This window comes from Schistocerca piceifrons, chromosome X (assembly GCF_021461385.2).
Source record: "Schistocerca piceifrons isolate TAMUIC-IGC-003096 chromosome X, iqSchPice1.1, whole genome shotgun sequence".
Taxonomy (NCBI): domain Eukaryota; kingdom Metazoa; phylum Arthropoda; class Insecta; order Orthoptera; family Acrididae; genus Schistocerca; species Schistocerca piceifrons.
Genome location: NC_060149.1, coordinates 396,668,173 through 396,681,626, shown reverse-complemented (window position 1 = coordinate 396,681,626; position 13,454 = coordinate 396,668,173). Strand labels below are relative to the sequence as shown.

At 39.2% G+C, this 13,454-nt stretch overlaps 1 protein-coding gene across 1 annotated transcript in view; it reads left to right on the top strand.

Moving 5' to 3' along the window:
- LOC124723147 (hemicentin-1-like) overlaps positions 1-13,454 on the top strand; it is a 754,903-nt gene that overhangs the window by 618,816 nt on the left and 122,633 nt on the right. The window contains exon 45 of the mRNA XM_047248337.1: positions 3,320-3,493. Within this exon, the coding sequence (XP_047104293.1) occupies positions 3,320-3,493 (174 nt within the window). The remainder of the gene's footprint in view (positions 1-3,319; positions 3,494-13,454) is intronic.

Genomic DNA, 13,454 nt, shown 5'->3' with positions numbered 1-13,454 from the left:
CATGCACCATTTGCTACACCGCGCGGGATTAGCCGAGCGGTCTAAGACACTGCAGTCATGGACTGTGTGGCTAGTTCCGGCGGAGGTTTGAGTCCTCCCTCAGGCATGGGTGTGTGTGTTTGTCCTTAGGATAATTTAGGTTAAATAGTGTGTAAGCTTAGGGACTGATGACCTTAGCAGTTAAGTCCCATAAGATTTCACACACATTTCAACATTTGAACCATCTGCTACATTTCTTCAGTGGAATGAGATTTCTTTCCTGTTTGAGTTGTCCAAACATGTGCTTATCACTTCAGACAAGGGTTGGAGAGTATTGCAGATGTGTAAGAGTATGAAAGTGAAGGTAATAGTAATTGCAAGTGTTTAACAGGCACTACGAGGTTAAGAGTTGCCGTTTTGCAAAATGACACTGGCATTCAAAATTTCCATGGCAGTTTCATTTGATTGCAGATTGAGCATGAGTTTTCAACAACTCAGAATATGATGTACTGATCATGGTGTTTCCTCTAGCCATATAGTGTTGCAAGATGACTCACTGCTCATCCCAAAAGAGAGTCAGCAAAACATTCTATGCAGATGCCTGCACATGGATCTTCATGGACTTTGGTGCTGACTCATTTTGTTTTGGGTTGGTAGGAGACCCAGGTTTCAACTCTTGTAACAATTCTTAGAAAGGAAGCCGTCACCTTCTGCTTCAAAGCCCTGCAAAACTTCACAGATGTCAATATGTTACTGTTTTAGTTCTGGAGTGAGATGCTGTGGCACTCACCTTGCAGACTCTTTGTAGAACCTAAGCACTCTTAACTTCCTACTCCATTCATACACTTGCTACAGTGACAAACATGCCACACTGTACTGGATTGCTGTTCTTCATTGGTGCATGTCGCAAGTGGGGCAGCCATTGTAAACTGGTACTGTGGCAGTGTTTCGCTTGTCTGTAGTATGCTCCCACTTGCTCACCAGTCTTTGAAGCCCTTGCAACTGTATTCCCAACTGACAGAACAATAGTGTGGGAAATTTAATGTTTATTAGGTTTATGAGGTTTTCATTTGACTCTCCCCAGTAATATAGGAGTGAAGCTGGTGGAAACTAGCTGGGGCACCAATTAGTCAATGTTCTGGTATGTGATTCAGGACCTCAGGTTCTCAGCTACAAGGTACCATGTGCCTTTTGATAAAGTAGCATCCATTCAAATGAAATCACTGTGCAGTTATTCACTGTTGCCAGAAATATTGCAGTTGGTTTGCCTCAGCAAGAAATATGTCTATTTTTTTTTAATCACTTTCGGTGTGAATATACTCAAAAGCTACAAATGGTAGAGTACATTCTCAGCGTTCTGTTTAAAATTAGAGCTTGCAATAAAATGTATAATGTAATTGCCAATAGCGGTATTACACTTTTTCCCAGATAATCTGATGGACATTGACTGTCTTCACCATCAGCAATATTTAATTTGTAGTTAATTAAAGCTTAGCACAGTTGCTGCTGAGTAGTGTTATTTGGTACTCAGCTCAGTTAGATTAGTGTGGAAGACTCTGAATTGGTGCATAAAGTTCATTTTCCACATGCTGGATCTGTAAATTTTAATTTCTCGTACTCTCAACAGGTTGAAATGTCAATAGCAGAATTTCATCTGTCTTTGACAAGAGAATTTGTAGACTTATATGCAGGAGAAAAGTTAAAAATAAAAATAACAAAAGTGCCAATACATGGCTGTACAGTTCACTAAAAACTGAAGGTGCACCATGAAACCAGATACATATATTGAAACATGGAAAAATCCATTACATGCTGTAGACAGGTTTTGAAACTGTCATTGATTGTTAGATCAAAAGTGCTGACAATTGTGTGTATCAGAGGAACATTCAACTGAGCAAACTAATAAGTTATGAGACCGAATTGACAGCAATTGCTTACCTGCAGGAGGAAAAATGTGTAGTATTGGTAACAGACACACATAAAAGAAAACATGATACAGTACCTAGCCTTTGAAACTGATGGTTCCTCCATCGTGGAGTAGAGTTGGTGAGGTTGGAGAAGATTAAAAAGGAAGAGCAAGTGACTCAGACTGAGGATGATGAAGCCCCTTTAATGAGGAGAATCATCACCCTTATTACAGGTGTTTCCCTCTCATCCTGGCATCTGAATGATAGAGATTGGCTTCCTTTTTTCTGCTGTAGTTCCACGAGTGTGATGAGTCTGAGAATGGTGGCACAACTCATTGACTTGTTTTCTCTTACAGAAGTGTGGAGCAGTGGAAGGCTAGTCAAGATTTAACATGATCAGTTGTCAGGATCAGATGGTCTATAATGAATCTGTCTGTTATGAGACTGTGTAAGATGAATGGTAAGTGGTGCAGGTAATACAAATGCAAATGTGCTCCAATAGAGGACAAGTGGTCTTGAAAAAGTTCAGTGCTATAGCCCATACTTCAGACAAAACCATACAAAGTTCTTCCTCTGCTGACAAAATGGTTGTATTCTTGCTTATTCCACCTCCACCATGACAAAACATATGTGCTTAGTCAAACAAAAACTGGGCGCAGGGCAATGTCAGTGTCATTTTCCTGCAAACAAGAAGTGCACTATTAGTATATTCTTTTGTTCATAGTAACTTGTGTTTATGAGCTAATAGTGAATTGTGTAGCTGATAATTCATTTTGGCAACTTTTTTTGAGGACTGTTATAAATTTATTTTAATAATTAATAACCATTTAGAGAATACACTTTGTCCTTATGACCTGTTTCCTTATTCTCTCATCATAGGCTAAGTGAGGTGTGTGTGTGTGTGTGTGTGTGTGTGTGTGTGTGTGTGTGTGTGTGTGTGTGTGTGTGCATGCATGTTTGTAGAACAATATTCAGTGCTGACTGATCAGTCATTGTATTGACAAACAATAACTGTCATGCCAAACGGTTGCACATGTAGTGACTGTACCCGACAATAGATTCAAGTGATGAGCTTTCAGTTATGGTGGAGACTTGCGACCTGCAAGCTCATAGATGACATCACAGGACTTGTTCACAAATTTAATGCAAGTACACCAAGCTCATTTCTGATCTCTGCTGAGTGACCTGTCTTTCCTTTTTAATCTTCTCCAACCTCTCTCCCTCTCTACTCTCCAGTGAAGGAACTATTAGTTCCAAAGCCTAGCTAGCTTGTCACTTTCACTTTTCTATGTATTTATTAGGGATGCTACATATCCCTCCTCCTAAAGATAAGTAGTGACAAAGGTTGGAGTGTGTGGTTTCATCAGATTTATGCACTTTGTATTAACATAAACATAGCAGCATTTAAGATCTCTCTGTTTCATGTTTTACAGGTTGAAAAATGCATATTAAGAAGCTGTGATAATGTACCAATGTATGCTGCTCTTCGTATAAGAGGACATTTGAATGGAGAAAATCTAACAGATTATATGATCTCTGCTAATATTTCGGATTTTGGTTTGAAGAGAACAATTGAAGCATCTGTCAGTGATGTTTTAAAACAACAGGTAAATATTGGACATTAAACATATGATATTTTCTGCTTGCAGTGGTACTATTTAGAATTTATCCATTCTTAAATTACATTTGTTTATTCAGCAGTGAGTGCTACAACCGCATTATATTTTCAGATTTCCTATTGCTTCCTTAGTCAGTTTTCTGTCATAGATGGCTCTCTTCACTTTTGTAAACAATGCTATTGAAGACAGTTAAACACAGTCTCAGGATTTGTAGTTAAAGAAATACATTTAATAATGATCAGACACTGCTGATAAACTTGTAAGACAGTTATGAATATATTCATAAATGCTATTAGTCACTTGTTCTCTTCAAAAATTACAGACTTACTTACTTATACTGGCCACATAAACCACAGCTAGTCCATGGCCTTATTCATTCCAGCCTTCCACACCTTCCTGTCAGCTGCTCCTTCATCCCCCAGATCAAGTATCTGCATGGCTGCCATCCTTCCATCTCTTTTTTCCCTTTGTCTCGTTCCCTCAGCTTCTCCATCCATCACTGCCTTTATTACTGTGTTCTCACCTCTCCTCCTCACATGTCTGTCTTTTAGTTTCCACACTTACTTCTATGTCAAGTAGTGTGTATAATTGTCTGAGCTCTCTGTTTTTGCTTATTCTCCATTGTTCATTTTCTTTCAGTGATCCATATATTTTTCTCAGTACCTTATTTTCAAAAGTGATGAGTCCCTTTTTTTGTCAGGGTCCATGTCTCATATTCTTACTTTTGCCTGCCTGGATAGTAACTTAGATCTTATAATGTTATGTATAGCTCCTAGCTCCTAGACATCTTTGCACCCCCCCCCCTCCCCCCCCCGCCCCCCTGGCTTGAATTCTCATTACAATCACTTGTTCAATAAGGTTTTGTTGGTTGATTTTGACACCAAGGTATATCAATGTGTGTGTCTTCTGTATTGTTAGATTCCTGATTGTTAGATGATTTGGTCCTAACTGAGCTCTTCTTCCTATTACCATGAAGTTTGTTTTGTTTTTGTTTATGCTTCAACCTACTTTATTAGTTTTTTCCATCAGTACAGCTTCCATTTTCTCCAAGTCTTCCATGCTCTTTTGTATCACCACAGTATCATCCACAAAAGCCAGAACATTTATCTTTTTCCCTATGGAGACTTCTACACAGTCTTGTGTTACTATCCTTAGGGTGTTGTTGAGTGGCAAAAAGAACAGGGTTGGTGATATAATATCTCCCTGTCTCACTCCTGTTTTTACCAAAATGTTTCTGAGAATTCCCTGCTGTACTTTCACACTACACTTTGATTCCATCACACAGCTCTGTCAGCTTGTCTGGTATCCCACACTCTGGCATTAGCCTCCACATTCCCTCTCTAACAGTGCTGCAATATGCTTTATTGAAGTCTATAAACATACAGGAGGTATCTTGAGTGTGCTCCCAGTTCTTATCTAATATTTGCCTCAGTGTGAATATTTGGTTGGTTGTTGAATTACCCTTTCTGAACCCTGCTTGTCCTGTGTCTAATATTTCTTCAGTGTATGGGCTGAGCCTGTTCAGTATAATTCTTGATGTTATTTTATAGCACATACATAGCAGAGACATCCCTCTATAGTTTGTGTCAACATTTTGTATCCGTTCTTATATGTGGGACATACAGCAACAGTTTTCTATTCCTCTGCCATTACTTCTTTCCTCCACACCTCTTTCATCAATTTGGCTTGCCATTCATATGTTTTGTCTCCCCTTTCTTTGATGAGCTCTGCTGATATCATGTCTATGCCTGGGGCCTTGCCATTTTTCAGTCTTTTTATTGCCTCCTTCACCTTTCTCAGAGTTAGTCCTTCAACTAATGGTTGTACATTCTGGTTGTTTTCTGCTCTGTTTTCTTTGTCATAGGTGTCTGCTGAATTGTTCAGCAGTTCTTTTGAGTAACTCCTCCAGTTCTGTAGATCTGCTTCATTTGTAGTGACCAGTTTGAAAATTATAAACAAAAAATTAATGTTTATTTCTCTACCTCATGTATTTTACTTCTTTTGGTTTTTTGGGAATTGTTACACTTTAATGTCAAGGATGGGATCAGTAATGTTACTTCACTTCCCATTTTTCTCATTGAGATTGTTAATTACTTTAACTTCATATTTGTTTGTGCTTCAATAGTTGCAGCAGATTTAAAGTCACTGTAATAAACCCATTGTTTCTGGAAGCTGTGTAAATGCAGGCCTCTGATGTACACTCAAATTTTTGATAAAAATTGTGTAGGGGGTCAATGTAAAAGAGACTGTATAAGCTCTAAACTATTCCAATATGAAGTCCATCTCTCCTGTATACAAAGGCAACAGCGAAGCAATGAGGTATAACAGCTTCTACTTAAAAAATTTTAAGATTTTCAGTTGCGCCTGTAATACAATTTATTACAGCATCACATGGAGTGCAATGTGTAACATCAACATCTGCTTCTTTAGGTACAAACCTCAGTATCATCAGAAAGTGATGTAAGTTCCTGCAGTTATACAGAGCCTTTGCCCTCAGTTTTTATTATTATTATTATTATTATCAGTATCAGGGGGTGAGAAAGAACAGACTAGAACACATATGTGGAAGTAGGATACTGAGGTGTACTAGAACCTCTACCAAAAGATGTGTGACATGATTGTACATTATTTGTTTTATTGCATAGAGTGAGAACACCAAGAGCAGACTGCTAGTCCTCACTTTCTCTCCCTCAGATATCTTTTCTGTGGGATGTCAGAGGTTTTGACCTCTTGAAGCTCCAACACATACAACATATATGGTGATGTTCAGTTAGTACAGCTGTAGGAGAAACATTTGCCACCAAATAAACACTGTCTTTATTGCTTCCAAAATCTTTCAGTTCTTAATCAAGACACCAGGAACCTCATACACTGATTCTATCTCAAGGATCACTAACATATAAAATTCTAGTACTTCAACTGAACTGATCTTTTACAGTCATCTCCACCTACAACACCTAAGCTCTGTTAGCAGACCTACTAATCAGTTCTGAATGTGCTACAGTGTTCATGATTTCATAATTTCTCGATGAATTGTTGTTCATCATAAGTGATTCAGTATGTACATAATGAATAAGGTTTTGATTTCACAACCTTAGTCATCTTGTCTTGACAGCTTACTGTTGCTTGTGACAATTTTCTGCCGTGTTTATGAAAATCGCACTCATATTTCCAAATGATCATTCACGAGAAGAGGTTAGTCTATTTTAAATCAAGTACTTTTTGCATTTCCTTGCATGCTACAATGTTCTCTTTTTAGAGCAGGTATCATTTTAGTCCAATTTCATCATATTACTTATTGTCTTAATTACCAATTCTATGTGATTTACCAGCCATGGCAGGACAGACAGCATCAATTTGACGGTAATATTACTACAATAAAATGAATACAGTATTGCAATTTAAACTATGATACTAAAATGCATACTATGAAACATAAAACTAAGAGCTAGCATACAATATACTTAACAATAAGATAATCTATATCAGAACACAGTAAAATAGCAGAATTCCTGCTGTTTTCAATGGTACTTAGTTGCAGCTGAAGTAGACACTGTTCTATCACCACAGAAGTATTCTTCAGTACCATACAAAGGTTGCTCTTTTAATATACTCAAAATTTTAGTTCTAAATTGTTCAATTAGTGATGACTAAATTCCATAGGTAGAGTATTCAATAATTTTAGGGCCATGACTGGGAAGCTGTTCTGTGTCTTAGATAATCCACATCTTGGCTTGTCTCTACTGCTTTTATACCAAGTCCTATATTGATGAACTTCAATTCTCTTTCCATAAATCTCATGATTTATCGTTGTGTGAGCTAGGCAATTGAAAAAATACAAACAATCCTGTTGGAAGAACATCCGCAACTAAGCATTATACCAGAGGTTGAAAATATAACTTCAGTTGTAAATTTCTTTTATTATCACAACCAGTTTTGGGCTCTCATAAGCCCATCCTCAGGTATCGCAACTGTGCAGTGGACCCCGAGTGCTGCAGTGACGTGTACTAGGCACGGTGTGCTACCTATGAGCACAGAACAGTCCTGTATAGAGGCCCTTTTACAGATCCCTGTGGCACATTGTGTTTTAACTTCATTTCACCTGAGTCTGATCATTGCACTGATACAATCTATTGTCTGTTATTTAGGTAGGATTTGAGAGTTTGTAGAACAGTTCCCCCAATAGCATATGATTTTTGCTTGCTGAGCAGGACCTTATGTGGAATATAATCGATTGCCTTACTAATGCCACAGAGTACCAGTGCTATAGACTCCTTGTCTTCAGAACTGTGACTTATGTCTGTAACTAATTCATGTACTGCTGTTGTAGTTGACTTGCCCTTCTGGAAGCAGTTCAACGTTTCATAAGAGAGGCTACTTCCATCAAAATAATTTATAAGCTGATCTTTCATTATGGACTCAATCACCTTAGGTAGCACTGGTGTTCTAGATATAAACTTGTAGCTTGACACTTCATGTGGATTACCTTTCTTTAATCTGGTACTGTGCATGCTTCATTCATGAAGTCTGGAAATTTCCTTACATGGAGGCATTTATTTATTACTAGTGTCAGTTGTTGAACAATTTCATAGACTATAATTTTTAAATATGGTACCAATATCATAGACTATATTTTTCAAATATAGTGCAAGATATGTGATAAATATCAGGGCTCCGTCTGTGTTTGTAAGTTTTTTCTATTTTTATTGTGTCTTTTGGATACACTTTTTTCCACATTGCTATCCTCCATTTATTTCCAAATTTCACAGCAACTGCAGGACCTATTCCAAAGTCAGGAATTTCACCTACTGTGTTTTTCACTAGGTGTATAAAATACTCATTAAATTCACCTGGACTGCAGGAATTAGAGCAAGAGGTGGGCTTTCACCTATGTTCATCATCCAAATCACACACTGCCTTGCAAGGATTGTCAAGTTTTTCAATAAATCTGGCATTTGTTTTCCTTCCTTGATTTCTCTTCTTCTTTTCTGTGCATCTTGTAAATAATTGCAGTATAGTCTATGTGTAATGCCAATGTCTTTAGTGGCTTTGAGTTTGTTATTTCGTAGTTTTACAATGCATTTTATATTAGCTAATTTAATGGTATACCAGCTCTTTAGTTTGACAGTTTTCTGTGTGTATTTTGCTTTGGCATTGGATTTCTCTAGGGTTTTAGTTCAAAATTTTCATCAACTTTGGCTTTAAAGGCCAGGAGCAAGGAACTGGATCTATCATTTGGTGCCAATTCTTCAGACAATTGAAGACAATCTGTAGAAGACTCTGCAGTTTTTAAATCATCCAAACTTTTCTGTATAATATCACTACTTCTGAACACATAATTAGAATACCATCTGGGAATTTGTTGGGTAATTTTTCAGTTTGTCTGTTACTGCAATGTGATCTGCAAGCATAGAGTCAGCCACACTTACTTTGTAGTCCAAAATATTTAGGTATGTGACAATTGTATCGAGACAGACATCTCCTCTTATTGGCAGATAACCTGACACAAATAGTCCATAGCTGCTTAAGTTCATAAAAGGTCTCTAAGGCAATTTTTGCTCCTAGGCACTCTAGATGACTGCTTTCGACATTACTGATAAAGTTTTCAAATCAGCTTTGTGGTGAATTTTAAGTTATTTATGTCAGTTTTCTTGACACTTATCTTACTATTTCCACACACAGACACACCGCCATGGATAGAAGTTTCTCTATACCACACATTCAATACATCCAGGTATTCAATATCCCAGTATTGCCACAAGGACCTGAAGGTATCTTACTTATGGTACTATCTATGAAATTCACTCAAAATTAGTATTCTTAATTTGGTATCTGACTGTGATTTGGGTTCCCTATACAGCCTGAGTATCAATGTGGAAGAAAGGTCAAGGGTGTTCAGGTTTCATACCACAGCTTTTGTTACATGCTACTCAGGTAGGGGAGGGCCACTAGGCAGTTTCAGGTAAAATACGAGGGCTGTCCACAAAGTACATTACGTTTTGGAATTAAAAATATATAAAGTATTGGAAATTTTTTTTATTATATACAGATGAAAGCCACACTTAAATACTACTTTTCTACATAGTTTCCATTTAAATTAAGGCACCTATCGTAGTGATGGACGAGCTTGGAAATTCCTTCGTTGTAAAATTCGGCTGCCTGCGCCTTCAACCACGTGGTTACCTCTTCTTTTGGGACAGAAAAGGTGTGATTTTTTGTGGATTTCCTGGAAAGAGGCACTACAATAAACTCTCAAAGGTATTGCCAAACTCTGCACAACCTCAGAAGAGCAATACAAAACAAGCGCAGGGGAAAGTTGGGCTCAAAGATCTTGCTGATTCATGACAACGCCCGGGCCCACACGGCAAATGCCACTCGTGAAGTTCTTGAATCTTTTAAGTGGGAGTTGTTTCCTCATTCGCCGTACAGTCCCAACCTGGCACCGAGAGACTTCCACTTATTCCCAGCAATGAAGAAGTGGTTGGCTATGCATCGTTTTAATGACGATGCACAGCTTCAAGAAGAGCTAACCACGTGGTTGAAGGCGCAGGTGGCCGAATTTTACGACGAAGGAATTTCAAAGCTCGTCCATCACTATGATAAGTGCCTTAATTTAAATGGCAACTATGTAGAAAAGTAGTATTTAAGTGTGGCTTTCATCTGTATATAATAAAAAAAAATTCCAAAACTTTTTTTATTTTCAATTCCAAAACGTAATGTACTTTGTGGATAGCCCTCGTAGTAAGCAGCTGAAAAGAACCAAATGGGTGATGACAAACTGAACACAAATCCATAAATACAAAACTGAGAGGAATGTAAAGTCAAGAATCATCAACAACACACAATCAAAACCTGAATAGCACACTGAAAGAAATGTCCAAGCACAAGCATGTCACTGTGTATCAATAGTAACATTAGCAACCATAAAACTTTTGCTGCATCAACACAACTGTGTGAGAAATGCACCAGGGTGTGTAGCCAACTAATGTGGATTCCACGCTGCTCTTGGTGCATCTGTAAAACCATAAAGTCAGGATAGACATTGCTAGTCTGTTCATCTTGGTATTAAGGTCTGAATCCAGTAAAAATACTTCATCCTTCTCCTCTTTAACAGCAGCATAGTGTCAAAAAGGACTAGACCTGAGTTTCACCCACTGTGGCAATGGAAGCCTTGTGTGGCTAGCCCTTCCAGTAGCTCCAATGGCATCTAAATTTTCAGAGTTTCTATCCCCACAGCAGCTTGTGCATTCATTGTCTCATTCACTGGAGGCTGTGGGTGCTGCTGGGGCATTCAGACTGTCAGCACTAGCTTTGTTGGAGGAAGTGACTAAGTCTCCAAGGGTTACCAGTGTTGTGCTGGTTCAGTTGATGGCTACAGCCACTGCTGGAAATGCTGGTGTGGGTGCAGGTTGTAGTGGCTCTTTGGCCATGTCCAGTGTGTGAACTTAGGAGTGCCAGCTGCTTGTGTGGCAGGCCTGAAACTGTGGTCAACAAGGCTGGTGGGGCTGCAGTTCCTTGCACTGGCTCGTGGGGTGGCTCCTGCTATGTCACAAAAACAACTGGTTTTGATGATGGATCAGATGCTCCTGCCCACACAGAACAGGGATCATTTGGCACCTCTTATGGCCGAGAATGATGCCTGGCATCCAACCTGGCTTCTGGCTGAATATGAAAGGCCACTCAGCAGCATTCTACTATCAGCGAGATGTGTAACTAGGGCTAGGGGTCTGCAGGGCAGGATGCAGCAGATTCAGGAGTGTGCATGACCTACATCCATGCAGTACCTCAGCTAGGCCTTTGTACATGAACTGGGGTGGACTGAGAATTGTGAGAGATTCTGTTAATGTCTCATTAGTGGTCATCAACCTTGGTGTCTTCCTCATTTGTACCTTGACAGTTCTGACCATCTGCTACACTTCTGAGTTTAATATTGGGTCAAAATGGGTGGTCATCAGGTGCTGTATTCCATTGCATTGGCAGAGTGCCTCAAGTTCTGCTAAAACAAAATGATGTCAACTGTCAAGTACTAAGGTGTGGGGGGTGGGGGCTCTGTTTATGACGAAAATGGCAGCGAGTGCTCTGATCATACCATGTGCTGCCATAGAAGTGACTTGCACCACTTACGATAAATTAGAGAGAGCATCCACCACCATCAACCATATGAAACCCTGAAAAGGACTGGAAATGTCTATGAGTACCCTCTCCCAAGGGTGCTCAGGCTGGGGTCATGGGGAAACTCCCCCCACCCCCCCACCCCCCACCCCACTCCCATGGGATGCATGCAGCAACTGAAGGATGTGGCCACAGAGTCTAAGTGGAATGATGTGAGATTGAGCATCTTCTGCAGATAGTGTCCCATCTTTCTGAACAATAGTCAGCCTATGTTTCATAGCAAAATAATTTTACAGTACTGGGCCAGCAAAATAATTTTGCAGTGCTGGGCATGATGCTTTTGAGAGACACTCTGGCCAAACACTTTGCACCACTGACCTGACTCTATGCAGGAGGGGATTCTGGCTAGTAGCCAGTGCTATTTTGCAATCAGTGATTCAGAAATCTTGAAAGGTCTGATGTACAGTCTCATGTAGGGCAAAACACGCTGCTTCCAGATGGTCAAATTCAATGCCAGGGCCAATGAGAATGTGAGAAAATGCATTGCCATTTATATGCCAAAAATGAGGATCAGAATGGTAATAATTCAAGTGTAGAGCCCATATTGTAAACTCTGTGCCATTTTGTCTGGAATGTGGGAACCTTGACTAAAAAAAAGAATGTGAGGTTAGTGGTCTGTAATCAAATGTAAATTATTCCTGTATAGGAAAACAAAGACTTTTTAACACTATACAAAATGGCCAATGCCTCTTCTCAATTTGTGAATAGTTTTTCTGCACCCATGAGAGAGTTTTAGACACAAAAGCTATTGGTAGCTCTGTAACATCATAATTCTTGTGCAAAATAATGGTCCTAAACCTGTATTGTGATGCATCAGTTGCAAGGGTCATGGGATCGTCTGGTGTGAATGTAGCTAAGCGTTGGAGCAATGTCAGGTGTTTTCAACTGCAAGAATACTTTGTGAACTTTGGTAGACCAAATGCACGTAATGCCCTTCTTGTTCAAATGGTTCAATGGATCTGTGAAGTGAGCTACATGGGGAATGAACTTTGCATAGTAGTTCACCATCCCAAAAAACATTGCAATTTCTGTAAGTTTGTTGGGGCTGGAAATGACTCAATTGCATCAACATGCTCAGCTGTCAGCATGATCCCTTTGTTGCTTGACATATGCCCCAAGTACTATACAGATGGTGCAAAGAACATGCATTTGTCTAGGTTACACTGGATCTCGTTCACCAAGAACCACTGAAATAGTTTTTGTAAATTTTACAAGTGTTCGTTCTAAGTAACACCCATCACCCAGATGTCATCAAAATAGTTTATGCACTTCAGAATACTGCAAGTTAGTTGCTCTGTGTATCTTTGAAAAATTCCTGATGCTGAAGTGACCCCAAAAGGCAATCTCTTGCATTGATACATTCTTCTAGAGGTAATTACAAGTTTGCATCCATCAAATTAGTCTTTGAAAAATACTGCACCCTGCTAACTTCGCTAAAAGTTCCTCTGGCGAAGGGATTGGGTAAATGTTGATCTCACTTTATGCATTAATTGTGGTCTCGAAATCACCCCAAAATCTGATGGGCCCATTTTCTTTCCTTATGACAGCCATGGGAGTGAACCACTGACTTCCTGAGATTGGCACAATGGCCCCAAGTTCAGTAACTAGTCTAACTCAGCTTTTATTGTGTCACACATTGACCATACACAACAAAATTTAGGCACAGTGGATTGTTTGAATGAAATATGCACTTCAGACTCTCTGGCCTGACCAAACATTAGTTGGAATAACTCCCTGCAGTTCAATAGTAATGATTCTAAATCCTGGAATTGTACTG